Source organism: Phaethon aethereus (assembly GCF_964289735.1).
Source record: "Phaethon aethereus genome assembly, chromosome: 16".
Lineage (NCBI taxonomy): Eukaryota > Metazoa > Chordata > Aves > Phaethontiformes > Phaethontidae > Phaethon > Phaethon aethereus.
The window spans coordinates 9,278,260-9,306,251 of NC_138592.1; the positions used below are offsets into that span (position 1 = coordinate 9,278,260).

A 27,992-nucleotide genomic window follows, 5' to 3' on the forward strand; every position below is an offset into this window, starting at 1 on the left:
CTACAGCAGCTCTTGCTCATCGTCTTCAGATCCTGAGGGTCCTTGCCGTACCTCTTCATACCATTTGTTTGTGAGGGTTTTCATCTGTATGCGCCCATGATGCAAGTCCTAGGGCAAAAGCAAACCAGAACAGTTTGCTGCTTAGCTACAACATTACTTGTGTGTTAGAGCAAAAGAGAAAGACTAGTTGAACATATTCCTTAGGAAATAATCCACTCCTGGTCTCTAAGCATGCAAAGCAATTCTGTTTCCTACCAGAAAATATTTATCGAGTGTTCAATCAGTAATTATTTCCACGGACGATATTTTTGATGACAGGTATTTTTACCTGTGTTTGCTAGACAGTCCTGCTCTGTGGGTTTCAATAGTCCTAATGCTGTCTGGATGGCCTGGCTTGGAACCTCACTCCTCTTCATGTGTTCCCAGGGACAGCAGGAAGCTTGTGGCCTGCTTTGGTGATTCACATACTTATTTTTCTAGCCTTTGGTTGCAATCTGGACGGCAGCCTGTGCTTTTGGCTACCAACTACGAATGAGATGCTTAACTCTGGTTTCTTGATTCCTTTTTGGTTTTGCAAAAAATGCCTTTAGCTTTTGTGGTAAAGTGCTGAAAGCATTCTTTTGAAAAGAAAGGTACACAATGAGGAAAAATAGTATGTTTGTGCAGGCTAGGAAGATGGAATGTGCATACTTTACACAAGATGGTCAACTCTACAGCAAAAATGCTTAATTCTATGGCAAATTGGAAAAACAGTGAATTATACAGCCAAAGAGCCTCAGGTTTCTGAGGCGTGGAGTGAAAATGACATAGTATTTACACCTCTCTCAGCCATTCAGTATTAAGTTACATGTTCAGTCAGGTGTCATTTTGCATTTACAGCTTCAAAGTTTTGGCCTCTCAGTGAAGAAGTCTTAAGAAGGTTGCAATTCTGGTGCAGGTTTCCAAGATAAACTGCCATCTGCAGAAAAATCACAGCTCCAGAATTCACAGGTGCATGTACAGTAAAAGGCAATAACTTTGTGTGATAGCACTTTAAAAACTGCATAAGTGGCAATAGCTTCTTCTAGCAACAGTAGTAACTAGTAACTCCTGATACTCTTCATGATACTCTACAAGATTAAAGCTGAGTTCAATAAATCTATACACCTTTTAAAGTTTAATTGTGGTAGCCCTGAGAGATGCTCATTTAATCCAACCTGCAATTTTACAATACAGCTTTTCATTACAGCTGCTCTACATACGCACAAGTAATATATCAGGAACAGTGAGCCATCTAATGTAAAAGCTGCATGGCTACGCTATGAGCCTTGAAAGGCTGAAATGACAACCGACTCTACCACAGTTTCTTTTCTTCAGGAAAACAAGAAAGACTTACTTCTTGTGTCAGTCTTCTGGTGAAGAAAGGATTCAAATACCTGGCATCAAACCACATAAACCCTTTGAGGTCCTGGCGTTTTATATACTGGGCTTCATATTCCTCCTCTGTGAGTTCTGATAAATGTTCAGATTCTATGGTATTTCCCTAGAAAGATCACAAATATTGGAATAACTTGAGAAATATGGCAGTCATCCCTCCAGCTTGCTTCAGCCCCCTGCTCTATGCTCTCCTTTCTCACTACCAATTCCCATGCTGGAACAAAATGGAAAGTATCACCCCAGCCTACCATGGCTTATGGCTGTATGAATCTGTCCAGTTGTTGATTCCCAGAGCCACTTAGCTTCCCTTTTCATGCTGAAATGTAAAAGGCTTCAAATGTTCCATATTTTGTATTGTTAGTATTGCTGAGAACAGGTAGCTAATGTGCATGTTTTCTCTTGTGAGCTGGACAATGATTTTATCCAGCAAGCAACACTAATGTCATTGTCTCACTAAAAACAAGCCCTGTATCAGTACACACCCTATCCCTGTGCTCTTCCTATACATACCTCCCTGTGTGGACAGAGTAAGATAAATCTGGAGACTGCAAGGTTTTTGAAACCTCACGCCAAGAGGAGCTGTTTTTCAGATCCTACAGAACAACACCCTGCATGTATTGTTTGATGGTTTGGAGAAAAACAGGCAAATGCTCTGGGATACTTTATGTACTCCAGCCTTTTGCACATGAGGCTTCAGACTGGCTCTTAGTTTTATTCAATACTCTTGCTTAGCCAGAAATTGCTTTAAAATAAAACCCAGTCAGAGGGGTGCTGTTGTTACCACCTTCTCATGGCCTTTGCTTTGACTTTTTCAAAGTAATTCCCATCTGCCTTTTATGATTAATTCATGACTCACACTGTACTAGTTACTTTCCCTCTGCATATGACTCAAACCTGTATCATCTGCTTTATGCTTTTGCAGGGGTTACTTTAATTTGTATGGATCAATGTATAATTAGATTGAGTTAAGAGACCATTTCTCCTCCCTTTTATCCAAACAGTTATTTTGTGTAAACACTAACCAAGCTCTGTCTTTGGGATATTTAAAAATTATATCGCTTGGCTTTTTCCTACCACCTTGGCTTTTTTCATTGCTTTCATTTTACTTCTTAGTAAAAAATAATGTACTAGTCTTGAAAAAAGTAAAAATTTTAAAAAATATTTAAAAAAATCAGTGATCCTCTGAATAGAAAACCCCAACAAACCATCTTCTCTGTCTTGCTAAGATTAATGTCCTTCTTGTTCCTCTTGCGTGCTTTGGAGTCCTCAATGTCAATCAGTCTGATGAGGGGCATGGTTCCTCCTCCCAGCAGCAAAACTGTGAACAGTACTATGATAATTGTTGTTGTCCCAATGAGCTGCCGCTTCTCTATTGGTTCCAAGCCCAAATGGAGGCTGAGGGCATAGGGGATTGCACCACGTAAACCTTAGCAGAGAGAACAGTAAATCAATGAAGAGTGAATCAATAGCTACATTGGTCTTCAGTACCCCGATAACTCAACAGGAATTCTCCATCTTTAAAAGATTTCTACAACCCTATACCATGTCCATTTATCTATCATTTGGTTGCCATCCTAAAATGACTCGGAGCTCTTCAGATACTGTTGTTCAAACTGCAAACAGCTAGACCTAGAAAGAAAAGTAGACTCTTTGCAGAAAAGCTCATTACTGCATAGTCCTCTAGCACGAAGGGGAAAGAGAGCATATCTATTGTAGGGGTCTGAGAACAGTGCAAATGCTCAGTTGAGTTTTGCTCCACAGATGGGAAACCAGTTCTTCTCAGAGCGGCCCACACAATGAAAAAGATAAAACATTTTTTCCAGTTCTCTGTACTTTGAGCTTTAACTTACCACTAAACCACATGATAAACATCATTTTGGGGGTGATTTTATGATCACGGAAAAAGTTGAGTAGGTAGGAAAGTGGGAAAATATTCACTGCTCTACCGAACAGAACAAGTACCTGAAAAACAGAAATAAAAGCAAAAGACCATTTGATGTGTTACATTCACGCCGGCCCCAGCTGCATCTGGTTTGTACAGGGTAAGGTGAATATGCTCTTTTACTCTCAAGTCTTGCAAGTTAGGTGGGCTCCTAAACTAACAAAGAAATTTCTCCGCATAGGTCAATGTGGAATTCAACTTTGTAAACATTTTGTCAGCTTAACTGAAACTAAACCAGACTTGTCACAGAGAGACCAGACACTACTTTACTTATAATAAATAAATGAAACCCAAGAGGCGTTCCAGGGAGACCAAGAATTACTTTGGGTAAAAGTTCTCTTCAGTTCAGCTCCTTTAATCATTCCCCTGGTGCAGCAGCTAAGAGGCAATAAGATATTTCTATTGTCTCCCTATGGACCAGTTCCTCAGAGAAAGAGGCCAGAAGCCAAACAAATAGTGTGTAATCTGGTTCCTCAACACTTCCCTGGCTATGGTTATAAAATGTACAACACACTGAAGCAACATTTTGAGAGAGAAAAAAAAGTACTATTAATTTAATGGCACACAATTATAAATGCAGTGAAAACTTTAACTCAGAAAATAAATGTTTTTCACAATGACATTGCTTTTAGGCTCCACCACAAACAGACCTTGATAAGGTAAATATCCTAGGATTAGTCAGCAGGGTCGTTGAAGGGCTGTGCTGTTTTCCTTTATGAATCACCCCAAAATTACGCAATTTCATTACACCCATGAGAGAAATGCTACATAGAAGAAAATGTCACACCTTAGATATACATTAGATAAGGAAGTGGGGTGTAATGCAGTGAGAGCAGTTCCCCATGCTGATATCACTATGTGTAAATTGTAGGTAACAATTCTTCCCTTGAACCATGGACTAAAATGTGCTAGTATGCGACTGGGAATGGATTCACATTTCCCTCTTTTGACTCTACAAGAGAACATACTTTTCACGTCTATATTAAACAACTAAAATAGCAATAGATGTAGGTAACCCCCATGTGAAACATAATTCAAAGTGCACTACATAAAGCTACGCTGAAATACAGAATAAAAGAAAAATAATTAAGAATGGAGTCAAAGAATTAATATACATTGGAGATGGTTTGAGTAAGGACTTCTTCTGAAGAAGGCGAGCTCAGAGTGTAGATGTGATGTATGGACTAAGTTGCTTTATGTAAACAAACTGCAATGATATATGAGAGAGAAAGACTGAAAAGCTGTAGTCCTGGAGAGATGAAATGGAGCGGAGGTCAATACTAGTTTGCACTGTAGTTTCTACAAACTGCCATTCACAAATTGTTCATATGGAGCTAAAGATACGTAAAAACTCAGCATTATTTTCTGGTAAAATAACTTCTGGAATAAAGTGGCGTGTATAAAAATCTCAACATTTATTTTAATAAATCTAATAGAGTCAAAACAAGCAAGGTTCTCCTCCTTGTTTTTAATAATCTTATATAGAAGGGCGTCAAAATAACAGCAAACTGGAATTCCTTAAAGAAGACTGATTATTTGTACACCGAAGTGCTGAGAACAAGAAGAATAATTTCATGCTATTAGTGAGAGTTAACTTTGTGCAATATATAAAAATATAAAACTATTTTCATTAAAAAAAAACATAAAACAAGTATTCTAAAATACTTTAACTGTAAGGTGTTTCCCCCCTCCCCAATACCAAAAATGCATCTAAACAAGTGTGGAAGAAAGTAAATACCTACTATGCACCAGATGACAAAGGACATTTCAAACTTGTGAGGAAAACTAAAAATTGACAGGCCAAGAAATGCAAAAACACAGGTTTCTGAAAAAGAGAAATTGCATCTTAAATAAACAATTCTATAAATTTTTTTCTCCTCCTATTATAAGTTACTACGTGCAGTACATAAAACAGTATTTCCTGACTTTTGAATGCACAAAATAGGCACAAATGCCATTACGTAGAAGCCCAGATTCTTCCACTCTTGCTGTCGGTAGACAGAACCTTAGTCTGTGTACGTAGGCTTTTTTCAGCTGTAAATTTCTAAGTGGTATGAACAAAGCTAGCAAAACCTTGTTCTAAAGACTGAGGATTTTTTTACTTAAGAATATAGGACAAGCTGCAGAACACAAGCTACAGGAGCGACTACTAATGACTTCTGTAGCTTTGAATCATTCTATATAAAACTGAAATGTAAGACACAATCTCTATATGGCAAGTTGAACACTATTACAAAGTATTCATTAAATTCTTATACATGGCAGCAGCTCATGACTTTCTTTGTAATAAAATACTGGACTGTATGATCTAACAACCTTGTATATTCTAATAACCTCTAGAAGTGATGTTTGCAAATCTGAAATAGTACCACCACTGCACAATGACTACAGTAATGCAAACATTTTATTTCCACAGCACCAACCCATTACCATCAGAGAACTGCAGAGTCAAGATGTTTCATCAGTTCATTGCTGTCCTAGCAAGGTAGGTTCCTTATCATTAAGGCAGTTAAAAACAGGATGGTTTTGGACAGACAGTAGCAATACATGAGTTACTCCAGCATAAGACACTGTTTGGTCATACTTCGGGTACTCGCTACTTACATTTGCATGCTCAAAACCTGCTGCAAGCATGTACAAAATTGCACAATATCTTCAATAACTCCTTTACAGTGACTTGAATGAATACGTGCTTTTTCAGCATTTGTAATAGGTTAAGACCAAACCCTGACGAGCTACTGGTGCTCAGGTAGTGAGTGGTTAAGTTTAGTTTGCAGCAAGGCCACTCCCTGACCATGCTCCAAATGCATCTTCCTGCAAAAAATATGGAACACATTCATGCCATCCCCTAAAAACCAGGGATGTAGTTATAATACAGAAGCATGTAATTTCTTCAAAAGTTTGGGTTGTAAAGGAAATGGAAAGGCTATGGGACACTGAGCTGCTTGTACCACTAATTCCAAAAACTTCTCAATTTGTGAAGCTATTGTTTTTGCTAGCACTAGCTTTTTATACCCAAAACCATTTAAAAAAATACCGCTAAAAATCCATCTCCTAAAACTAAAAATAGACCAGAGGAATGTAGGAGTCAGAGATCTCTATTCAGTTATCAGTCTTGTGGCAAACCTTAGCAGGAGCCTGCAGGATGGGGGAGAGAGACTTACAATATGTTTTATCCAGTACGGCAGGAAAGGTGACTTTTGACTGCCTTCCAGCCTCCACTATTAGGGATCCTTTTCTTAAAGACACGTACCACTGACATACAAATGGCCAGAAGAAAATTTGCACCTCTGCTGTTGCCATCAGAATCACCATTTCAGGCAAATAAAATTTTAAAATATTAATATTAGATATTAATAGTAGGTAGCACCTACCACACATGAAAGCAACAGTTCTCAGTGTCTGCTGCATTAAAATCTGTGTAACTGGAGACAAGTTATGGTGTGTATAGTGAGACATCACGATGCCAGAGAAGAGGATTGCCATGATACCTGTAAATAAAAATGTGGCAGTGAACAGAAGAGTATCTTGCACTCTGCAAATATTTGTGTTGATAGCCCTTACTAATGCAAAAGCTTATGAAACAGCCAATGTTGGTTATCTAATGCAATGGCACTGTAATTCTGTAATATTTTATTATAATTTTATATTAATAAGCAATAAAAATTAGAAATAGGCCATGTGCTGAGACCCTCCAGAATAATCTTCTCACAAGGCAAAACTTGCTTTTACAGCAATACAAATATTTTAGCATATCAGACTGCTTGCTCAGCTTTCATCTAATTTCATTCTCATACATCTGTGTTGGCCTATACGCACGTACAGAGTAGTTCTGGATGCAAGTAGGCAGAATGGAATGTTTGCATTAGGATTATACATCTTGATTGTGTCACTACCATGATTATAGGCCACATCTTCATATGTATAAAAAAATACAACTCCACTGACATCAGTGAAGGTATGCTGATATACATGGCTACAGATCCACTCGAAAATATTCACATTAGCTCACATGTCCATTTTCAGAAAGTCTGATTTCATACCTGCAGTTCATTTACAAGAAATCTAGTCCTGCTACTACTCCTCATAAACTTGTAACATTCTTATATAGTCCAAGTTGTAGAGCAAATATGTCTTTTAATGAACTTAAAACTTAAAAAACAACCCAAGAAAAAATTAAAACAAAAAGAACCAAGTAGATTTCCTAGCTATTTGAATTATACTAACTGTTGCATCCCTTCCCACTTTCCTTTGAGAAATGACACAGGAACCTGATTGACTTAAAAAACCCACTTAAATCATCAAAGGTCAGAGACATTGGGCATCCAGCAGAACTGGACCCTGTCTTTGTACCTGATTCTACAGAATGATGGAAGTTCACCTGTAGTCTCTTCTCGTGGCCTTCAGCAAAACTTTTACCAAGTATTCTGAGACATACACAACACTCATTGGTCTCAGCTAATATCCCCAATGGCACTGAAGGACAGGTAGAAAAACGGCTACAGGGCAGTAGGCTGGACATTATCTAAATTAGCTGATGGGGCTGAGATCTACAGCATGCAGCTGAAATTTTAACTCTGCGTTAGGCAGAGGTAACCAGGGAGAATACTAGCATTTACGTTGGATAATTAATGCTTATGAAAACTGCAATTACCTTTTCTATACTTTTATAACATGAAGTAGAGAATAAGTGTTTCTTTAAAGTAAGTCCAAGTTAGAAGTAAGAGCACAGTTTAAATGAGAAAACACATAAAAAACCAGAGCCCCTCTTAGACACAAATAATACCTACTCCCTAAATTTATCAAAGAAACTTGAACATACTCATTTTGCTACTCACCTGAGAGTGAGATACCTTCTGCAAGTCCGTAAGGAAGGTAAGCAAAGATAATCATCATCCCAAACTCTAGGGAGGGTGTTTTCCTTAAATCAATGTGCTTTAGCATGTACACATGAAAATGTTATGGAAAAAGTAAGTAAAAAACAATTCTAAGAAAAAATTAAATCTGTGTCATTCCATTACAAAACAGTAATTATGCTTAATGTATTTATCTGTTGAATAGCTAATAAAGTCTACACATTAGCCTTTGACTCAAGTATGGAAAGATTAATCATTTCTTATGAGGAGTGTTTCTTATAGAAGCTACTGCTAGTAGAAGTCTATCAGAATGGACAGACCTAGAGACAGAAAAGATCTGCTACTGATGTACCTATACAATACTGATAACAACATGCCAGATGGTTTGTTTGGATCTAGAAGGTCCATTTCCCTACATGTTCAGTCTTTTTAATCTCTGCTCCAAAACTATTGCAGAACCACAGAGAATCATTAAATAGTAAAGGCTTTTCTAAAAATAGTGGAGCGCTATGAAACAGCAAATTAAAAGTAAAACAGCTCTCATTTATGTTTTAACAAAAATAATGTTCTTTTGATATTCAAGATATTTAAAACTTACTTTACATTTGTAGTCATAAACGTGGACATTTGTCAAGGGCCACAAGTTCTGCTTTGAATCTCATGCACAGTTCTGCAGGACAGCTGCCAAGTACAAGTAGATTTTGCCTCAGACATCGTTATTTGCCACACTAAGCATGCAAGCAATCTTCTCTGTTCAGTCACTGTACTTCTAGTTACTCTCAAATGGTATGACAGATTTGCAGTAATATTAACAGTGAGGAACATACCTACAATCACATCCTTGCCTTAACACTTAAAATGCTCAAATTCAGAGGATTAGATGCTTGTGACATGGAAGTTCACATTCCTCTTGGGTCATGAACCAGCAACAACCTTCAACTATATTTATCTGCTGGCAACTAGTAACAAATGTCCTTTGCTGCATTGAAATTTCGCATGCTTAGGGTAAATCTAATGTTTTGAGGCACAAATAACTGCAATAGGGCAAATAGGCTGCTCTTCTCTTTGTCTTAGTATCATTTAGATATCAGTGAAAGAAGTGTTGAACATCCGTCTCCCCCTTAATTGTGATGTATGGAATAATTTAAAAGTTTGTGGAATCAGGCTAATGAACCAAGAGAGGCAATATGTCTATATTTAATCAAACATTCTGTTCTTGTTATTTACAAACAAGTGCTTAACAGTATGTCCCAGATGACATGAATAACTGGTGTACAAGTCTAGCACAAAAGTTTACCTACAGTGAAGTCAGTGTTAGCATTAAACAAGCTCTGAAAATTAAGAAAGGTGTCTGGGTTACAACAAACATCCTTCCTTATCTCAGCAGAGAAGCTTCTGGGTTGTTTAGCAACCAATTCACGGAAGTGGAAGAGGCAAAACAGAACTCAACATAAATCCAAATAGAACAGTATCTGAATTCAGCTGCCCGAATATGATACATAGGGACAAATGAGCTGGTCTGACTGAAAAGCCCTCGGGAAAAGCAGCTTTTTTTTTCTTTTTAATTAACTGTTTTATGTATGTGAAAAAGGAGCCATATGCTTGTAAAAATGGATCAGTACTGAAATGTAATTAATATATTTTGAATTTACAAAACAATTACTATATTTTATAACACTCCAATGCACGTAATATAAGGTACTATACAGCATTTCAGACCTTAATTATGTTCATAAAAATTTGATGCAACTTTTTAATACACACCCATGCACACTAACATAAAAACCAAATGAGCATGAGAAAATGCTCAGCCAGCAAAATAATGTCTAATAAGAAATATCCCCTAAGAAATGCTGGAGAAGACAGGAAATAAAAATAATGTTAGAATGTTGAAGTTCACCAATTTATACATGTGTATCACCAAAATTAAAAAAGGATATTAATGCAGAAATAAGACCAGTAAGCGTGCCAAGTGCTGCAGAGCCAAAGAACATCTTAAGAAAGTATCCCAGTGCCTGTAGAAAGGTTTGCCATCCACTTACATCTGACATATTTTCTCTTGTCAAACCTTCTGCTGTGCTAGATATAATAAAAAAATAGATAAAAAGAAACAGTTATACATTTTAAGCCTGGATCCAAAAATACCAAACATCTTTTGAGAAAACAACAAAAAAGACCTCCATTTCTTTGTTGCTACCACTCTTAAAAGGCTTTTACTGTGATATATACAACAGGAGGAATGTCAAAAGATGTTAAATCAAGTTTTAGTGTAATCCCCAAAGGGAAACCCAATTCTGCTAAAAATCTGGAAATCCAGCATTGCTCTTCTGAAGAATCCCGAGAATGGCGTAAATAGGCTATGACAACACCCAGTATTACAAAACAAATTTCAAACTTTGAAAAGGAAAAGGAAACACATTTTGCAGTGGTAAAAACTCAGGGCATGAGAAAGAGATGGATCATGTGATCCTCAGAGAAGAACAAATGAACAGGAAGACTTCTCATCAAATATTTAGGTGTGGATGAGAGACAAGAAGGTCACTGAAGAAGAGCAAAGAAGCTCTTAGGAGGAAAGGGGAGAAATGTCTTTGAATTTCAGGAATGTATTTCGCAGAATTCCATGCAAAGAAGACATGGATTGTAACTAGTGTTCCTTTTGACTGTTGTTAGCCTTCATGATCTTCCGTAAAAGAACCATGACTGTATTAAAAGCAATTAGTTCATTGAAAAATGACTCCAACTTCACTACCACCGTAGTACATCTACTCCTATACATTCATAGTCACATCTACCGACTTCAGCAATAACATGAAAATATATCTCTATTTTTTTTAGCCCCAAAGAATTATCATAGGCAAAGGATAAGGATATTGGACGTTCTTCTTTCCTGTGATAGCCCCAACATAAATATAACTATTGCATGGATATTGATGTATCCCCCTCGCAACTGAAGTCTGATTCTGGGTATAAGCCAGAATATACTATACAGTATACATAGTATGTATATTCTGTGTAGTATACAGAATATAATACAGGAGACGCAGCTGCATATTTGGCAAGGTAAATACTTTCGTGCAAGCCTGAAAGAACACATGTTGGTTTTCTGTTGTCAGGACGCTCAGATGGAAAGACAGCTGGTAAACATATGGATTTAGAAAGCAATCAATTATCTGGGGTCAATGAGATAAGGCACTGAGGTAGTGGTAATAAGACATCCATTTACTGGCCTTTGCCTATGCAGTTTATGTTATGGATTGCTTTTAACAAAGAAAGATCATACAAAATTCAGCTTTACACCAGAAATACGTGATTTGTTCCAAATGGACATGGAAGAATTACTGTATATCTGAATAACTAATTAACAGAAAATAATGTGGTTGCTCTTTCCAAAAAGATGTGTAGTTCAAATGCACTTACTTGGTCAAGACAATAGAGACTGCATCATTGAGAATGCTTTCTCCAAAAACCAACATGTTAAGTACAGGATCCACATTGAGGGCATTGAAAATGGCAATAGTAGCCACAGGGTCAACTGCAGATATTAAAGAGCCGAAGGCAAAACTGGGAGAACACAAAACATAAAAAAGAAAACTACATGAAAGAAAAATATGTACCTAGTAAACTTACATGAATAACTAGTAACAGAGCTGTTATGTGTTATAATTTGTACACAGTGAAAAGTTATGCTCCCTTCCCATTCATAAGAACTTGAAGTGAAAAAAGGGAAGGTTTTGTTTTTCATTCACTGATATACCAAAGAGAAAAGTTGTCCAGCTGGAAGAGATGTTGGAGAAATACCTATCTCCCAGCTAACAACAACAGTATCAATGTCTTACTCCCACTAAGTAAGAAAAAAATCAAAGGAATGGGAAACCAAACAACTTTACAGACACAGCCCAACCATGTACCATACATGCTGTCTTTTAAGAGATTTGGACAAGGAAGTTATGCCCTTATCATATATATTAATAATACCAACTAATCAAAGTCTACATATTTTAACTTTCAACATTGGTTAAAATACAGAGTATCTTCCCTGTCTAGAAAAATCACTGAGCATAGAATACTGTTTGGAAGTAAGGGTGTAATAAATAGGGTTTAGAAGTATTTGATCTATTTATTAGTTTCATACATCATGTTGAATCTTAGCAATCTAAACAATAACCAGAAGAGCTGTCCAGCTACAGTGCATTTCCCATGTACAGTTATCTTGAAGAATACTTCATTTCATATACTGCTCCATTTCCCCAAGAGCTTACCTGTCTGTCATGTTGAGTTTATAAATTACATCAGCCTGAAAAAATAGGTAAAACATAAAAAAAAAAAAAAAATCACAATCAACTGTGTTTTTCTGCTGCTTTAAAAAATGAAACTATTAATCAAATCCTAAGCTCATTATCATGAAAAAAATCCCAGTAGTGATGTCACCCAGTCTAACATTGCCCTCCAACAGTGATCTACTGCTACAATTCTGATCACCCAAAATCAGGGAAGATCAGATGAAACTGGAACAGATACAGGTGAGTAGAGTAACTAAAACATTCAAAGGAATGGAAATCTGAGAGCCAAAGAGGAAAGTATGGATTGTTTGGCATATCAGAATGAAGTCTGAAAGAAAAAAATAATTATCTATATCTAATCAACGGGGAAACATCAAAGCAGAGAAGTGAAAAAAAAATATTGACAGAACAACAAATAAGTTTAATACTGGAAATTAGAAGACAACTCTAGAGAATATAGGTTTTGTAACAGCCTTCCAATAGTAAGATTGAGCAAGTAAAAAAAGTAAATCTCAACTTAAGTCTTAATTGCTTTTAACATGGAGCATGCTATATCTATGGGAGCAGTTCTATAAAATTGCCTCTGTGCTAGCAGAGAACTGGACTTTGTGACCCAGGAATTCACTTTCACTGTGTTTGTCTGCTCTTGAAAAATGCACTTTCAAAGAGCAAGCTGGATAAACTTAAGTGCTTCAAAGCAGTTATTCTTACCTGGCCCAGGAAATAAATTCCTCCACCTACAATGAAAGCTGATATTGCAGTGCCAAATACAGAAAAGAGAGTGATGGAACCGATGTTCTGAAAAAAATTACCCTGGAACACAATAATAAAGTAAGTAAATTAGTGAAAATGATCTGAGGGAAAACTCATGTTTGGATTTGCACCTAAATTAGATTCTGATTCACAACTGGGTTTCCAATAATAAAGCTTCATTAGCTTGCTTTCAGGTACCCCAGGACATATATCCCCACCATCTGCCTAAAGAGCCTGCTCTCTTGAGGACAACAGCAAATCCCTCCGATACCCCGGACAGGATGTCAGTCTGGTACCCTAACAACAAACCAATCCTCAGGCGAACAGCTGGATATTCACCTGTACTTTGGCACATTCCCCCACTGCTCACTCCCTCTCCTGCTCAAGTAGAAAGGCACCACACATGGAAGACCAGAACCACTTCAGCCAGGACTAGCGCTGTGAGAAATAGACTCCCAAGAAAAGGATGAAAACCGTTGTAAACGTTTTCCTCCTCTTTAGCTATGAAGTGACCCCATCATTCTCACTTCTCATTCTACTTCTTCCCATTTTGCTTCCTTCACATCAGCCTTGTACAGCTCCAATGAGGTAAGAAACCTCTCTAACCAAGGAAAACAACCTCTGCGCAGTACCTAACACCTTGCCAACATTCAGTTAACAGTAACAAGCTACATTCCCTGTATTCTGGGTTGAAGAGACTTAAATTTTGTATTCTCAATTCCCTGATGATTAATATGATGGAATTTAATGCAATTATTCTAAACTTCATGAAGATAACTAAAAGCAGCATGTGCTCCACACAAGACCTCAACATGTAAAACGAGTGTCTGGCAGGGACTCACCTTGTGCAATGAATATCCAGATTCAAATATAATAGGTGGAAGCAAAAGCAGAAAAAACATATTTGGACGAAACATTTCTTCTTCCTGCAAAACAAAAATGAAGTATAATATAATATAATAATTATTGAAATAACATCAAATCTTCCAAAAGGGAAATTATTGAGAAAAATGCAAAAACATTGGAAAATGAAAATGGCATTAATCTTTCCCCCTTCTTATCACAAAATAAAAGACTGAAGAATAGTAAACTACGCCAGGGTTTTTTTATCCAGTGATAGAAATCTAGGTGTTACTTATGTTAAATTACTGCCTCCAAATAAGCTGCACAGAAAACAGGTTATTTATGGCAAAGGGAAGTCTTTCTGTTTCCACAAAAAAAAAGTATTCCCATTTTATGTCACAGTCTCAAAATCTGCAAGGGCTGTCAAGGAACGGTGATCTCTTGGCTACTGGTTTGAATGTAATCTAAGTTAACTGTGACCAGGTACAGTTTCACTAGAAAACGCGTCACTTGACAAGAAGAAATCAGATCATCATCTTAGTATACTAAATGAACAGGCTCAAGATATATACCACTGTTAAGAGTCTGAGGCTTGATTCTTCTTGGCAAATGTAATTCATGCCTGTAATTTAATGGTACTATACTGATGGTTTCTTTTACCATCAGAATGATATAAATGAAACCTACCATGAAATAAGATGTTCTTTTTTTGGTGACCTTACTCTCTGTCACCTTCACCTATCTCATCACTTGGCTAAAACTGCTTTATTGAGTTGTACCCGCAAACTGGCACCCTGTTTTTTTCTGCTGGAAGACTATGCAGAGAAGGCAAATTAATCATGGCTGAATGTGCCTCTCTCTCTTTAGCCTCTAGGCTCCCTCCTGGTCCCCACAGTTCTGAATACAGCAAAACTCGTCACCTTTGTAAGCAACAATTAATTTGTTTAAATCCAGGTTAAACAGCTGATTGACTGTTCTGTTAAAATACTAGCTTTCAAAGAAGTAGTACTCATCTCTTTAAAGTCTCATTCCTGTCTGTACCAGTGATAATCATCTTAAAGGATTTGGGGGACTTAGAAAATAAAACTCATCCTTTATACTGAAATGCTCTAGTCCATTATCCCGTATGCACAATTCCGCGTGTCGATGCCTAACACTACCTAGTTTCTGTCAATACAGTAACTGTGCTAGAACAAAAACCCACACACCTGATTAATTACACTATTTAAAAGCCTATGAAAGCAGAGCTGGACAAGGAGGCAAGAAATAATGAAAAGGAAGGACTGCATTTGTGCTGCACTGAAGCAGAGACCAGGAAAGTAAAATATGAGGACTGTAATTATCAGCCGTGCTAGCCAGCAAGAATCATCAGTAAGTACAAGGTCCACTGAAGACTTAGTAAGGCATAATTGCAAGAAATTACATTACAAAGTTCTTAGGGCAGGGATATGATCCAGGATTTTCTTTGTACATGGATATAGCCTGCAGTTAAATAGGCTATTTTTTCCATATTAAACAGAAATCCTTCAGTAAATTTAAAAACATCTAAAAACATTTTATAAAGTACATAATAACTATTGATTAGAACATTACACATCTTAAGTTATGATGGCCTATGTTAAAACCTAAGCTTTAATACAGTGAAAGTAAATTAAATAAGCAAATAATAATGTGATATCTGTGACTCTTTACCTTTGCTGATAATGTCAGCAACTGGATGCGGCATCCCCAGTGTCTCCCAAATGTGACAAATGCTCACCAGAAATAACTATGTAACTCACTAGCTATGATCAATATTTCTTGTGCTTATAGAATCAGTGCTCAAATCAGAGCACATTTTAAGCTTTGTTTTTATTTCTTACATACATGGTTCTCTTAAGATTATTCTATTTAACAGACAAGTAGCTATTTTAAAATGCTGATTTTGTGGGTGTTTAACTGACTTTCAATTTTAAGTCAAATCCAGCTGACACAAAACAAGAACACAAAAACCCACTAACTAGTGCACCACCCACTGTTTCTAGTAAGTACATATGTAAGAATGAAAGATCACACGACTCTTGAACTACGTAATTGCTTAAATGAACGTACAGAGAATTAGTATAGTTAGTTGATAAAAAAAGTAGTATAATATTTAGTTAAAAAGCTACATCTGATTAAAAAATCTATGCATTTTTATGTATGTCAACTAAGGAGAAAAAAATTCTTCCTTTAAGGAAATAACTAACAAAAAATATTAAGCTGCAAGCTAGGATTAAAATTCACTACTCAGACCAAGATTTTCACCCTCCTAATATAAATCCTGTTTAAAACTGGAAATCCAAATGCCTGTGACTTCAATCACTTCATTGATCTAAACCTAATAAACTGGTTGATCCTATGAACAAAAATAACAATTCAAATACCACAGGATTTTAAATTAAAGCAGGAATAGTGAAGACTTCATTGCTTTCAAGTGGATAAACCGTAGAAGGCAAAGTAGACTTCACCTCTTGGAGACTTTTCTGCCAGGATTCCCCCTCACGGGGGAAGCCTCTGTAATTCCACACATGCACAGGTAAGACCTCACAGTATCACACACTAATTCAGGTTGGAGAGGACCTCTGGAGGGGTCTGATCCAAGCGCCTGCTTAAAGCAGGGCCAACTGAGAGCAACTTCAGCTGCTCAAGGCTTAACCCAGCCAAGTTTTGAATATCTTTGTGGATGGAGATTCCTACAGTCTCTCCGGTCACATGTTCCTATGTTTGGTTACCATCACTGTTAACGTTTTCTTCCTAATATCTAAGTCTGTAAAGCACAGGACACCAGGACAAGGTCAATCTTCTGCACAGCAGCTTTGCCTGTATTTTCTTCTGGAAATAAAGCTCAAATCATCTTCCCATTGTCTCAGCGAGCATGAAAAATGCTGCTGCTTCAGGCACACTGGTTTCGGCAGTCTTTCCACAAGAAGCAATGGAGTACCCAAGAAACATGCCATGCTGAATGGATTGCTTTGTGAACTGTCTGTTCTTAGCACCACAATTTGTTGCAGTTTTAAGTACAAGTAAATAACATGACTTTTAGCCCAGCTATTCTGAAGAAGTGCTCCTTTTTACCTCTGTGAAATCTATGTTAACATCTTCAGGTAAAACATATGGCTTTATAACCTATCAAAACACATTTTTTTCTATGAAAACACCTACAAAACTAACTCCAAAAGGAGGAAGAGGACTAAATACAGTCAAAAAGTATACAAGACAAATAACTGAATTACTATATTTTTAACTGTTAACTGATGCCAAAGATGCCCAGTACCTTCTTCTACCATATATCTAAATTTGGTACCATAAAAAGGATTACTCAGGGAAAAAAATAGTGTGTAGTAAATGTTCAGCAGGGTCCTGACCTCAAACTGGTTGTATTATTATTTAAAAACGCCAAACTTTGGCATCAAGTATAATGTACTTAAGTTTTGGAAATTACATCTAAAGAAACTAATATTACAAACAGACTTATTTGAAACATTTAAGGAATGTTCTAGAATTAAAAACAAATTTCTGCAAATATACCTTCCAGTTGGCCAGCTTTTGAGCTTCTATGATTTTTATAAAAGCTCCCATAAGGATACCTAGGAGAGAATGAGATAACATTCTGAAATTTTCACAAAACACATCATTGTTTCCATTAACTGTTACCGACTCTCAGACAACAAAGTTTTACAAGTGAAAACAAGGCAAAACATAAACAGCAGGTCTCTCATTCCTAAATCACAAAAACACAAAGTGGTTTTGGGTCTGATATATGACACTATCCAAAATGTTACATAACTACATAGCCTCCCCACACAAAAGATTGTCACTTGGGATACCTAAATACTGAACATGCATCTTGAGAGTGCTGTGTTCATTGGTTCATAAATGTAACAGGTTTAACTACTCAAAAATGCTTCTCATCTAAGCTGCATTCAAATAAAATTATGCCTTTCTTGCTAAAGAATCAGGAAGTTATGAGTTAGATATCTGGGTGATAGCACAAAATTTTCATGTCACTTCAATGCTACCTGCAGTGTTAACACGGCTTAACCGAAACCAGCCTTCTCCACAGAAGTGAATTTTGTCTCAATGAAATCATAGCACTTAACTGGCAATGAAGTAGGCAACAAGTTCTGATCAGGGTGGAGACACTGTCAGAACTAATTCCCAAATGAATTACACATCTTTTAAGTAATGTAGAAATACTGATTTGAGTATAAAAGAATTTTATCAAGGGTGCTGCAAACTCAATGGTTAAAGGTTATTGTGCTCCTTCCTCCTATAGATCTTCAAACAGGTAATACAGAAAACTCCAAACTAACAGGATTTCTCCTGGAAGTCATGAAGGTAATTCATGAACTGTCATTAATTGCTTTCACGGAGTTATGAGGAATTTGTCGTTAGTCTGATTCCAGATTGGAATGTTTTATTTACAGAATGGAGACTTCACAGTCAAACACTGGGATGTAGAAGTGATATACACTGAATGCAAGGTAAAAAGTAGCTGAGAAGCTTAAAGTATGCTTTTTTGTAACTCATGTGTTTTTAATCTCTCATGATGTAGCTATCAAAAGAGTCTTACAAATAGCATCACATGGATTACTCCTGATGGATGTGTCATACACACAAAGCCATGAGGCTTAAGCCTTCTTTTATAAAAAAATATGTGAAAGCATTGGTCCCAGAGGACAGAAATAATTGTTCCATGAAATGGTTTATACGGAAAGGAAGAGAAAAACATTAATGAAGGAACATCAAAGGTCTGCTATCCTTTGAAGGAGGACAGAATGCAGATACAGCTACTCCCATGCCATATAAATACAGGTCTTGGTACTAAGTCAGGCTTTCAATTCTGGAATGGAAGCTGTTCAGAAGCCAAGGACTAGAACATTTCTAATTTTCGCAGAGCAGCAACATTGTCTTCAACTAGTACAGGCAGTACTTGTATCACTTAACAAGAAGTTTATGTGGGGAAAAAAACAAACCACAACAACCAGAGCCTATACATCTGAAGGCACAGTTTTCAGGAAGTGCAATTCCTGAACTAACTTTCAGTATTTTATGAATTAGTACTGAGAGCTCTCACGTAAAACTATGTGTAGAGGAGATTTAAAAGAAAAGAGAATCCCTTAACTCAATTCTGCTGAAGTGGAAGGGCTCCAGCACAACTGTGAAATTGGACCCCTGTGAGTAGGCCAACCACGGCCTGTGGGCTACAAGCTGGGGATCCCTATCCTATGAGCTCAAGAGGCTTAAGTAAAAGGCCAGTCTCAATCTCTTTTTTAGAGGAAGAGCTAATCACAAACTGACCCTAACAACAGTGTCACGGACAGACAAGGTCCTTTCATGATATCAAGTTAAATGAACAACAATATAAATGTAAGGCAACACCAGACGTTAAGGGAAAAGGATGAGCCTGAATCATACAACTTACACCTTTTTATAATAAAAGTTACTTCTAGCTGCATATTACACACAACAGTACTACTAAACTAAGATTATGCTAAGCAAACTCATGAAAGAGCGCTGCACAAAATAATGCATTATCAAGAGGGTTTAACAGCAGCAGAATCAAACTTTGATGCTGTTTTTTAAAACCTGCCCCACACATCTTTACAAATTACTCTTCTTTTATTACTAGATTAATGAAAGCAGTTTTTGTTCATCTGGTTCCATCTATTAAATCAGGCAGATCAGTTTTGTCAATGGGATAATTGGAAAGGTAAGTCTGTAAGAGTTAATCTAAGCCTCATTCTTTTGAAAATGTTACAGGAATTCTCTTATTACAACCAACCGTTACTTTTCCTGAAAACATGTTAAAACTCAGTAACAAATCAAAAAGAAAAACTTTTCTGGTAACTATTTTTACCAACAAAATTCCAGCAACTTTTAAGGATGAATATCAAAATCCAGCCTTAGAGAATGCACCCCTGCCCTGTCCACCAGGAGAGTAACATGCCCTAGAAATTGTAAAACAGAAGCTTCTGAGCCGCTTTGACAATGGGAGGAAAAACAGTTGTGAAAATCATACTTAACTTCTCTGCTGCCATTTTTATTACCTTTCAATAACTGCCTGAGAACATTTGCTTAATTTACAAGTCAAAATAGGACACACCTCACTTCTGGCACTGCTAGCAAAACTGGATACTTGAAACTCAAGCTGTGCTCTTGCAGCTGTGTAGATCATTACCAGTAACAGAGGTTCACTGACTGGCAATTAGCTGGCAATTCCACTGATTATACAGATGCCACGTCCTGTCAACAGAGCTGACAGTAGTTTAAATATGATGGAGTCAAACTAAATAAATAAGGCTTAAGTGACACAGGACATCTGCTACTGTGTATAACACGCTCTTGACTTAGTGGAATTGCATTTGCTGGTATCATCTCATCTGGTTTGGAAGATAGACTACAGCTATGCTGTGGTTCACACCTGAAACCGAGCTGCGCACGTTTCCTATCTGGAAATACAAAAGATGCACTACTGCTCTTTCTTACCCATCTTGAATAGCAGTGACAGCCCCAGCAAGAAAACTTACCAGTTTCATGAACAAGCTTTTGTCGGGACTGACAGGAGCACAGAACATACCAGCGCAGCTAAAATCCTTGTCCTGTGGCTGAGATGCCAAGAACAAGAAACAGAAAGAGCAGAACGTCTGTGCCTCTGCTGCTCTCTGCAAAGCTCAGCAGGAGCAGTGACGCAAGTTTGCCTAACACCTCAGCTCAGCACTGCCCAGTAGTTGCCTTGGGGCAAAACATAAGGAATGACAGTAAAGACAATCCAAAACTAGGCAAGCAAGAGCCAATATACTGCTGCATTTTAAATGGGAGATTATGCTTAAATTTAGACTAGCTATTTAATAACAATGGTAACTAACCTGATTAGAAGCCAAATTAACACCTTTCACCTGGGTTTTTGTGTACAAAGAGGAAGGATACTGAAGGGATAATAAAGTCCTTTTGGAACCTTTCAAGACACTGGAAGACATACCACACAAGACAACTGTCCACAGCCGCCATGTAAGAAGGGAAGGAAAGAGAAATGTGTCAATAGTGAATCAAACACTGCATGGTTTCTATGGGGATGACAAAGTAAGTCAGGATGATCTGCAGCAGCTCTCATCTTTCCATGTCACATAAACGCACAAAAGTCTGATGGATGCTGCTCCTATAAAGATGAGGTGTGCATGCAATGCCCAGGAAATCCATGCCAGCACTATGACAGATTTTTACAGGTCTATTTGTGTTTCAGCTGCACAGAAATATCAACTCATATAGGGCCTTGAAAGTGTGTCTCTTCAAGCTTCAACACTTTCTACTTGTGCTAGCAATGTGATGTGGTCTGCATCAAATACTGTTATCTAAAAATTCAGGGTGTCACGCCTGCAGGAAAATATGTTTTTCTTTCTGTTAAGTAACAGCTCTAAAATATTCTCAGTCTAGCACCCAAGATGCAAGAAGATTCCTGTTTTCCAGAAAGCATAAGGTACTGACAAGCACCAGAAAGCTTATTTCCTCCCATTGAGAAATTGTGTGAAAATGCAGTAAAGAAATACAAGAGAAGGTACCAGAGAGTACAAGCAGGAAAAGCCCAAGACAAAGACAAAAATCTACCTGCTCAACAAGTATTACACTCCTTCATGCTACCTTAGAATTACAACCAAGCACCTTTGTCTTTTTGTTGTATTTTTAGAATGCCTGTCAGTGAAAGTGTCACCCATAATAGAAGCAAAAATACCACATATTCTTGTAAACAAGTTACAGAGACAGCTGAAAAACTGTTGCTAGTATTAGTTAGACCAGGCTCGTTAAACATTATACTAGACGATACGTAGAGAAAATAATAAATGTATTTGGCCTGATTTCCTCCTCATTTACACATTTGGAAGTCAGGAGCAACGGCACACAAATAAATGAAATTATCCTAACATAAAACTACAGGCTTAGGAATACTCCAAATTTAATTCAAATTAAGTAGGTACTTGATCTTCATTAAGAGTGGCATTCTTGTAGTTCAAGTCATAGGAAGTGCTCTTGTCATGGTACTACAGGGATAGTTAAGTATCTGGCAGTCCAGATAAGTTTTCAGGATACAATTAGAGTCTCCAACCAGATTAAAATCACATATACAGACGTAATTCTATTGAAACTAATACAAACACCAGTACCACTTCAAAGGGAAGACCGGAGTCTCGCTGCCAGGGAGTGCTGCAGTATCTTGTCCTACAGTACAGATGCAAAAATAGAAGAAGCTGCCAAAATACTTAGGTAGTGACAGCCCTGTAGTGCCTATATGTGTCATTTTACTCAGCCAGTCTCTGCACATATGCTCATTTCTTGATTTCGTCTATGAATTTAATTCTATGAATTGGTTGTTTTCTTCACTGCATCCAGTTTGCTGCATCTCTCTAGTGGTGGTGAACACACAACAGAGCATTATTTCAAGTACAGACTATTGAGAGTCCCTGAATTAACACAAAGTCAACATAAAAATGTCATGATTACTCACCTAAAGAAACAACAGCCACACTCTCTGGTAAAAAATGAAGTCTGTATTTTATCAGTAAATGCACCAATATGATGCAGATAGCTGTGAAGGAAAAAAATTGTAGATTTACAAGTGTTAGAAGAGAATAAAATATACTTTTAAGTCATATTTCTAAAATACACGCAGCAAAACTTCTAATGATTTAGTAGAAATCCACTAACGCAAGTAAGCAAATTTTAGTTCATTCTCACTGAATGTAAATGGATCTACAAATGACAGAAAATAACTAAAGCAAATTTTAGGACTTAAAATTATCTTCTAAAAATACCAGCATTACTACTTTTAGAGCCTGAATCAGCTTACAAGAAAACCTTCTCTGAGCAGTAGCTGTAAAAAATGTCAGTTATACAGAATACACTGTTCTAATACCGTTTTTGGTAAACATTTTGTATTTTTGAAACAAAGCATACATGTACACATGGCCTCAGTTAAAATTTCAAAGCTACATACTTTCCCACCTGAGTCCCTCTGAGCAGATGGGCTTTACCCAAATGGATAATCACAGAATCAGAAAAATTTACATGGGAAAGGTTCTCTCTCAGTCATCTAGTCCAATTTCCTGCTCAAAGCAGGGGTAACTTCAAAGTCAAAGAAGGTCGCCCAGGGCCTTGTCCACTCAAGTTTGAAAATCTCTGAAGATGAAGAAGTCACAACCTCTCTCAATCCCACTTCCAGTGCATAAGTCTCATAGTGAAGAATTTTCTTCTTCCCTCCAGTCCACATTTCCCTTGTTGCAGCTTGTGACTGGTGCTTCTTGTTCTTTTGTGCACCTCAGCAGAGCCTGGCACCATAGCCTCCATAACTCCCCTTCACTGGGGCTATGAGGTTGCAGAGTGGGTAACCGTTTAAAGATCCTGGTTCTCAGAACAAGCACCAGCCAAATTCTTATCCAAATCAGCAAGAGACATTTACTGCTGAGCATTGCTAAAAGTTAAACCAGCAAGGGGAAAGGACCAGTGCAGAAAAACACAAAACAGATTTGTACTGTAATAATGTATTTCACCCAGCAGGGAGAAAGTCTATGTCTCACAACAAAAATGAAGGTTACAGTAATATGAAAATCCCATCACAACCTCTACGCCAATGGCAAAGGCAAATTACAAAGGATCTACAGCACATCTGGGTACCATCCGTGGATATGGTTGGAAGAAACCACTTGATTCTTTGAGAACTACTGCAGACTCATCTATAAGAATCAAATAATGCTGGATTATTAAATGCCTAACAATTTTGATCTGAATATTCCTCATGTTGAAAGTACTACAATTCTCCCATTTGAATTTAGCTCAACAAGGGGTCAAACAAAGAAACAACATCTGGCCTGCATGTCTTTAATACGTGTATTTTGCTCTATTTGCTAACAGATCATCCTGCAGTGGCCTGGGATATAAGCAGTATTACTGCTCACATTTTGTCAGAAAGCAACTTGAAGCTCAAGCAAAGTCAGTAACTTTTATATACTGGAATCAAATTGTGGCCTGTTAATTGCAGCAGAGACTATTTTAAACTGTGTATTTGACACCACCTAGTCATAACTGCAATGGGAATCTTCATTCTCCTTACTCTGCGCCTTGTACGTGTCTGTGACTCACCCCATTTCAGTGTGGGCAGCACGGTGCCAGGCCACACTACGACAGCACACATTTTGAACTCGGGAATGAATTAGCTTCTCAGAAATGCTCTTAGTGATTTGGTTTAACACCTCCTTCTAGTTAATTAAAAACTAAACAGCCACTTGCAGTCGGTTTGGAAGAGCACTTTCATTTTGCCTGAAAAGGTGCAAAATGGTCCCCAAGTACTTCTACGCACTGGCATGGTTTGCTGGATCACACCACCTGTAAACAACTGGGGTCTATAACATGATCTATATTTAGTATACAGTGTCACAAAAAAGAAGTACAAACCTCATAAATACAAATATCACTTTTCATCATCCTACTCTCCAATACGGTGCTAAGGAATGGGTATCACACTGATACCTGCACTCTCCCACTTGTTATCTCATACACCCAGTTCATACACAACATGGTAAGCATTTCATTGATGTGCACATGAATAGATGGATGGGCTTACGAACTGAGCAAGGACTCATGAAAAACATAGTAATATTTCCTCCGTTACTGGCATGTAATTTGTTCAGGGCCAAAGCTGTGGGTTCAGAGTGATAAGCTGGGATGGCTTCATTCATGAGGTTAGGGCTCCAGCCAGGAGGGCTCCCTTCCGCACTTCCACTCCATCAATCTTTATGGTATCGATCAGTCAGTTCTCAAAATACCTGAGTTTACAGTACAATACTTGAATGCAGACTCATACTGGTGTTTACTTTAAAATGCTGTACTAGAAACTGCAGCAGTTCAGAAGCTGACTAAAAAGCAACCAAGACATTTGGCTGCCAACTGCCAAACAGACTACAGGAGCAACAGCTTCATCAGGCAAAGATTTTATTCGTCTGTCAGTCAGTATTACTGAGTTTTGTACCAATTTCCTGCCTGTTAAACCTGAAAAAAATGCATCCTGTAAAGACATCTAGGATTACCATGTTAAAAGCATTCTATACTGCTCTTTGGGATAGATCCATAAGGGCATCTGGACACTGTGGATTTCCAGCAAACTCCAATGCAAGCACAAAAATGCTTACTATTTAGCAGATCTAATCGCCAGCTCCATTCTACCAGCTTTTAACTACTTTGCTTTGGCAATAAAACAAAAAGCAACCGTAGCCCACCACGATAAATATTAATGGCAGCCTGGTATATTCTTTAGCTGTTGGGTCACCCACTCCTGGTGTAAGACTGATCAGTTTGTATCTGGCAGCATGTCACCTGCTGCAGGCACCTGCACATATCAGGAGTATAACAATCAGGCAAGAGGCTGGAAAAAGCAGTGTTCTAGACAAGCTGAAAGAACATTTGAGTGTCCCCTTAAGGAAGAGCACAGTAAAAGCATACAACATAACAAAAGGGAATTCATGGATCACATGAACGTGGCAGAATAAGAGGCATGACTGTGAAACTGAAGTGGTGTTTGAACAGATAAAGAAGCCATAGAAATCTGGGGTCAGAGACTAACTCATGCTACTTCAGGCACTTTAAATTTGGGGCTTGGCTTTGACACAACACAGCTCAGAACAGATCTGCTTCTGGGTCTATTCCAGTTTAGAACATTTTAAAGGCCATTTTACAGCTCATGACATTCACATTTAAGACTATTGTAGACACATTCATTTTCACCCTTCCTACACCCTTAAATCAGAGATTATGAATGGGAATAACTATGAACAATAAGCTTTTTACACTGCCTTTACTTTGTTCAGGGAACTCCCCTGTCCTGAGGGTAATGCTTTTAAGATCCATTAAGTTATGAGACTGTCATGTCATAAATAGGCTGGAACACAGCCAAAAAAACCATAGCTCTGTTCTTAAGTCCCAGGAATACAATTTTACCATGAATGGCCCTTTTAACATGCATATTCAGAAACTTTATTTTAATTCTAGAAGTCTTCTGATCTACTGAATTTTGCTTTGGTCTTTCATTTCTGTCAAAATTTTAATATACCATTGACCTCTGGGAAAACATTAACCCTCTCTGGAACGCAAATAGCTACTTTAGAAATAAGCAGAAGCCTTCTACTTTTTGCTGCACTTAATAATAGTTATCTATAGGAGACAAAATTTTTCTTTTTTTTTAAACCCAAATTATTTGCAGAAGTTTCTGCACTGCTGTCAAGTCCATACCTATTATTTTCTCCATTTGCTACCGGAAAGAATAACCACTTAAAAGACTACTGTGACCCATCTGTCACAGAAGTCTCTCAGTGTAACTTGCTTTGGAGAAACCATGCACACAAACACACAAAGGAAAACAGACAAACCTTTAACCCTCCATGAAAGTTTTGTTATAGTTACAGTTTTGACTACAGCACTGCTCTAAGCAGCAGGTGAGAGATAGCTATATTCTATTAAAGAAAGGTAACAGCCCAGACTTATAGAAAAGTTGGGTATGCATCTGCCAATCAAAATGCCTAAGTGTATACAACGTTAATATAATTCTGTCAATCTGCACATTATTATCACACTCTTGTAGGAATGTGTGAAAGTAAGGAGAGCCAGAAAAAGAGATACTGTACTTGCGTATACTTGTGCATGTAAATCTGACTGTCTTCTATTGGCTTATATAACAAAGTATCTGAGGGCTGTCCAGAAGTGCTAGAAGTAGTTAAATTGACATCTGTCTAGTACACTGTCCTCAAAGACAGCTGCAAGCACCATGGAGTATTCTGAGTGTGTTTTTCGTAGATGAACACGTGCCATATTCTTGATAAATAAGGCAAAGACAATTAAACATGGTATTTGCACTTTGCGACCATGGTGAAAAGGTCTGCAATTGTCCTCAGCCTTCCGCATGTTTGGGAGGTTCAGGCACTTATCTACCCAGCTTTCTAAATGCCTGTGCCTTTCCAATATTCCACTTCAAAGAGAGAAAACCAGAGGAGAAATAAAATGCTATGATTTTGAAAGCTGGCCTATGTCTTCAAATACAGAGTATGATTAACAGATATTAAAAGACTTTCAGTTCATCATTCACCTAATACAAGAAGACTAAAAAAAATTGTCATGCCACTAGATTGCTCCTCTTGCTGTGCTTGGACTCCAGTCTGAACTGGAAGGATAGGTTTAGCAGGTGTAGGTACCACCAATTTGGTTGTAGCAGCCAGCGTAGTGTGGAGGGTGACATTGATGACTTCATGGGTGGTGTTTACAGACCTGTCAGGATAATATAGTATGTGATTATACTGGATGGGAGCAGCATGATAAAGACTTAGCCTACTAAAGACATGCACACATGAAGCAACCACTAGATCATACTGAATTTGTACTAGTGACCAACACATTAAGATTGTTTTTTAAAAGTGGTCTCTGATCACAGACAAATACTGGAAGTTCATATTCATGGAGTCAATTATTGCTGAGTTCCTTCATGCACTGCAGACACCAAAGACACTGCACTGCAGCTTGGGATGCAGGTGACAGCCTGACACCGAGAGAATGAATTAGCCCATTTAGCCTGTCGAGTGTAACAAACCCGCTGTGTCAGACCAACCGGCATCCGCAGGGGTGGCTCATCCCAGCTCCTACAGCCCTCCCCGCCGCGCAGGGCTGCTCCAGAGCCGGCCTCCCCCTCCCGTGGGCAAGATGCTCCAGGGGCCCGCGCTCCAGCCCTCAGCCAGAGGTAGGCACAGGCCCTTCCCCGGAGGAGACACCTTCCCGCCAGCAGGGCCCGAGGAAGCAGGCCGACCCCGACCACCGCCCGCGGCCCGACCGCCACCACACTCACTCCGCCAT

The 27,992-nt window shown here is 38.0% G+C and overlaps 1 protein-coding gene across 1 annotated transcript; it reads right to left on the reverse strand.

Annotated features, from left to right (window-relative positions):
• Window positions 1-27,992, reverse strand: SLC9A8 (solute carrier family 9 member A8; the record flags this gene model as incomplete). The annotated part of the gene is made up of 16 exons (XM_082007163.1): window positions 1-108; window positions 1,376-1,522; window positions 2,622-2,842; window positions 3,267-3,378; window positions 5,101-5,183; window positions 6,733-6,849; window positions 8,197-8,293; window positions 10,125-10,293; window positions 11,632-11,775; window positions 12,474-12,508; window positions 13,206-13,307; window positions 14,090-14,173; window positions 17,640-17,698; window positions 22,612-22,692; window positions 27,235-27,413; window positions 27,985-27,992. 16 exons carry the CDS (start codon window positions 27,990-27,992, stop codon window positions 1-3), a joined length of 1,746 nt encoding a protein of 581 aa, XP_081863289.1.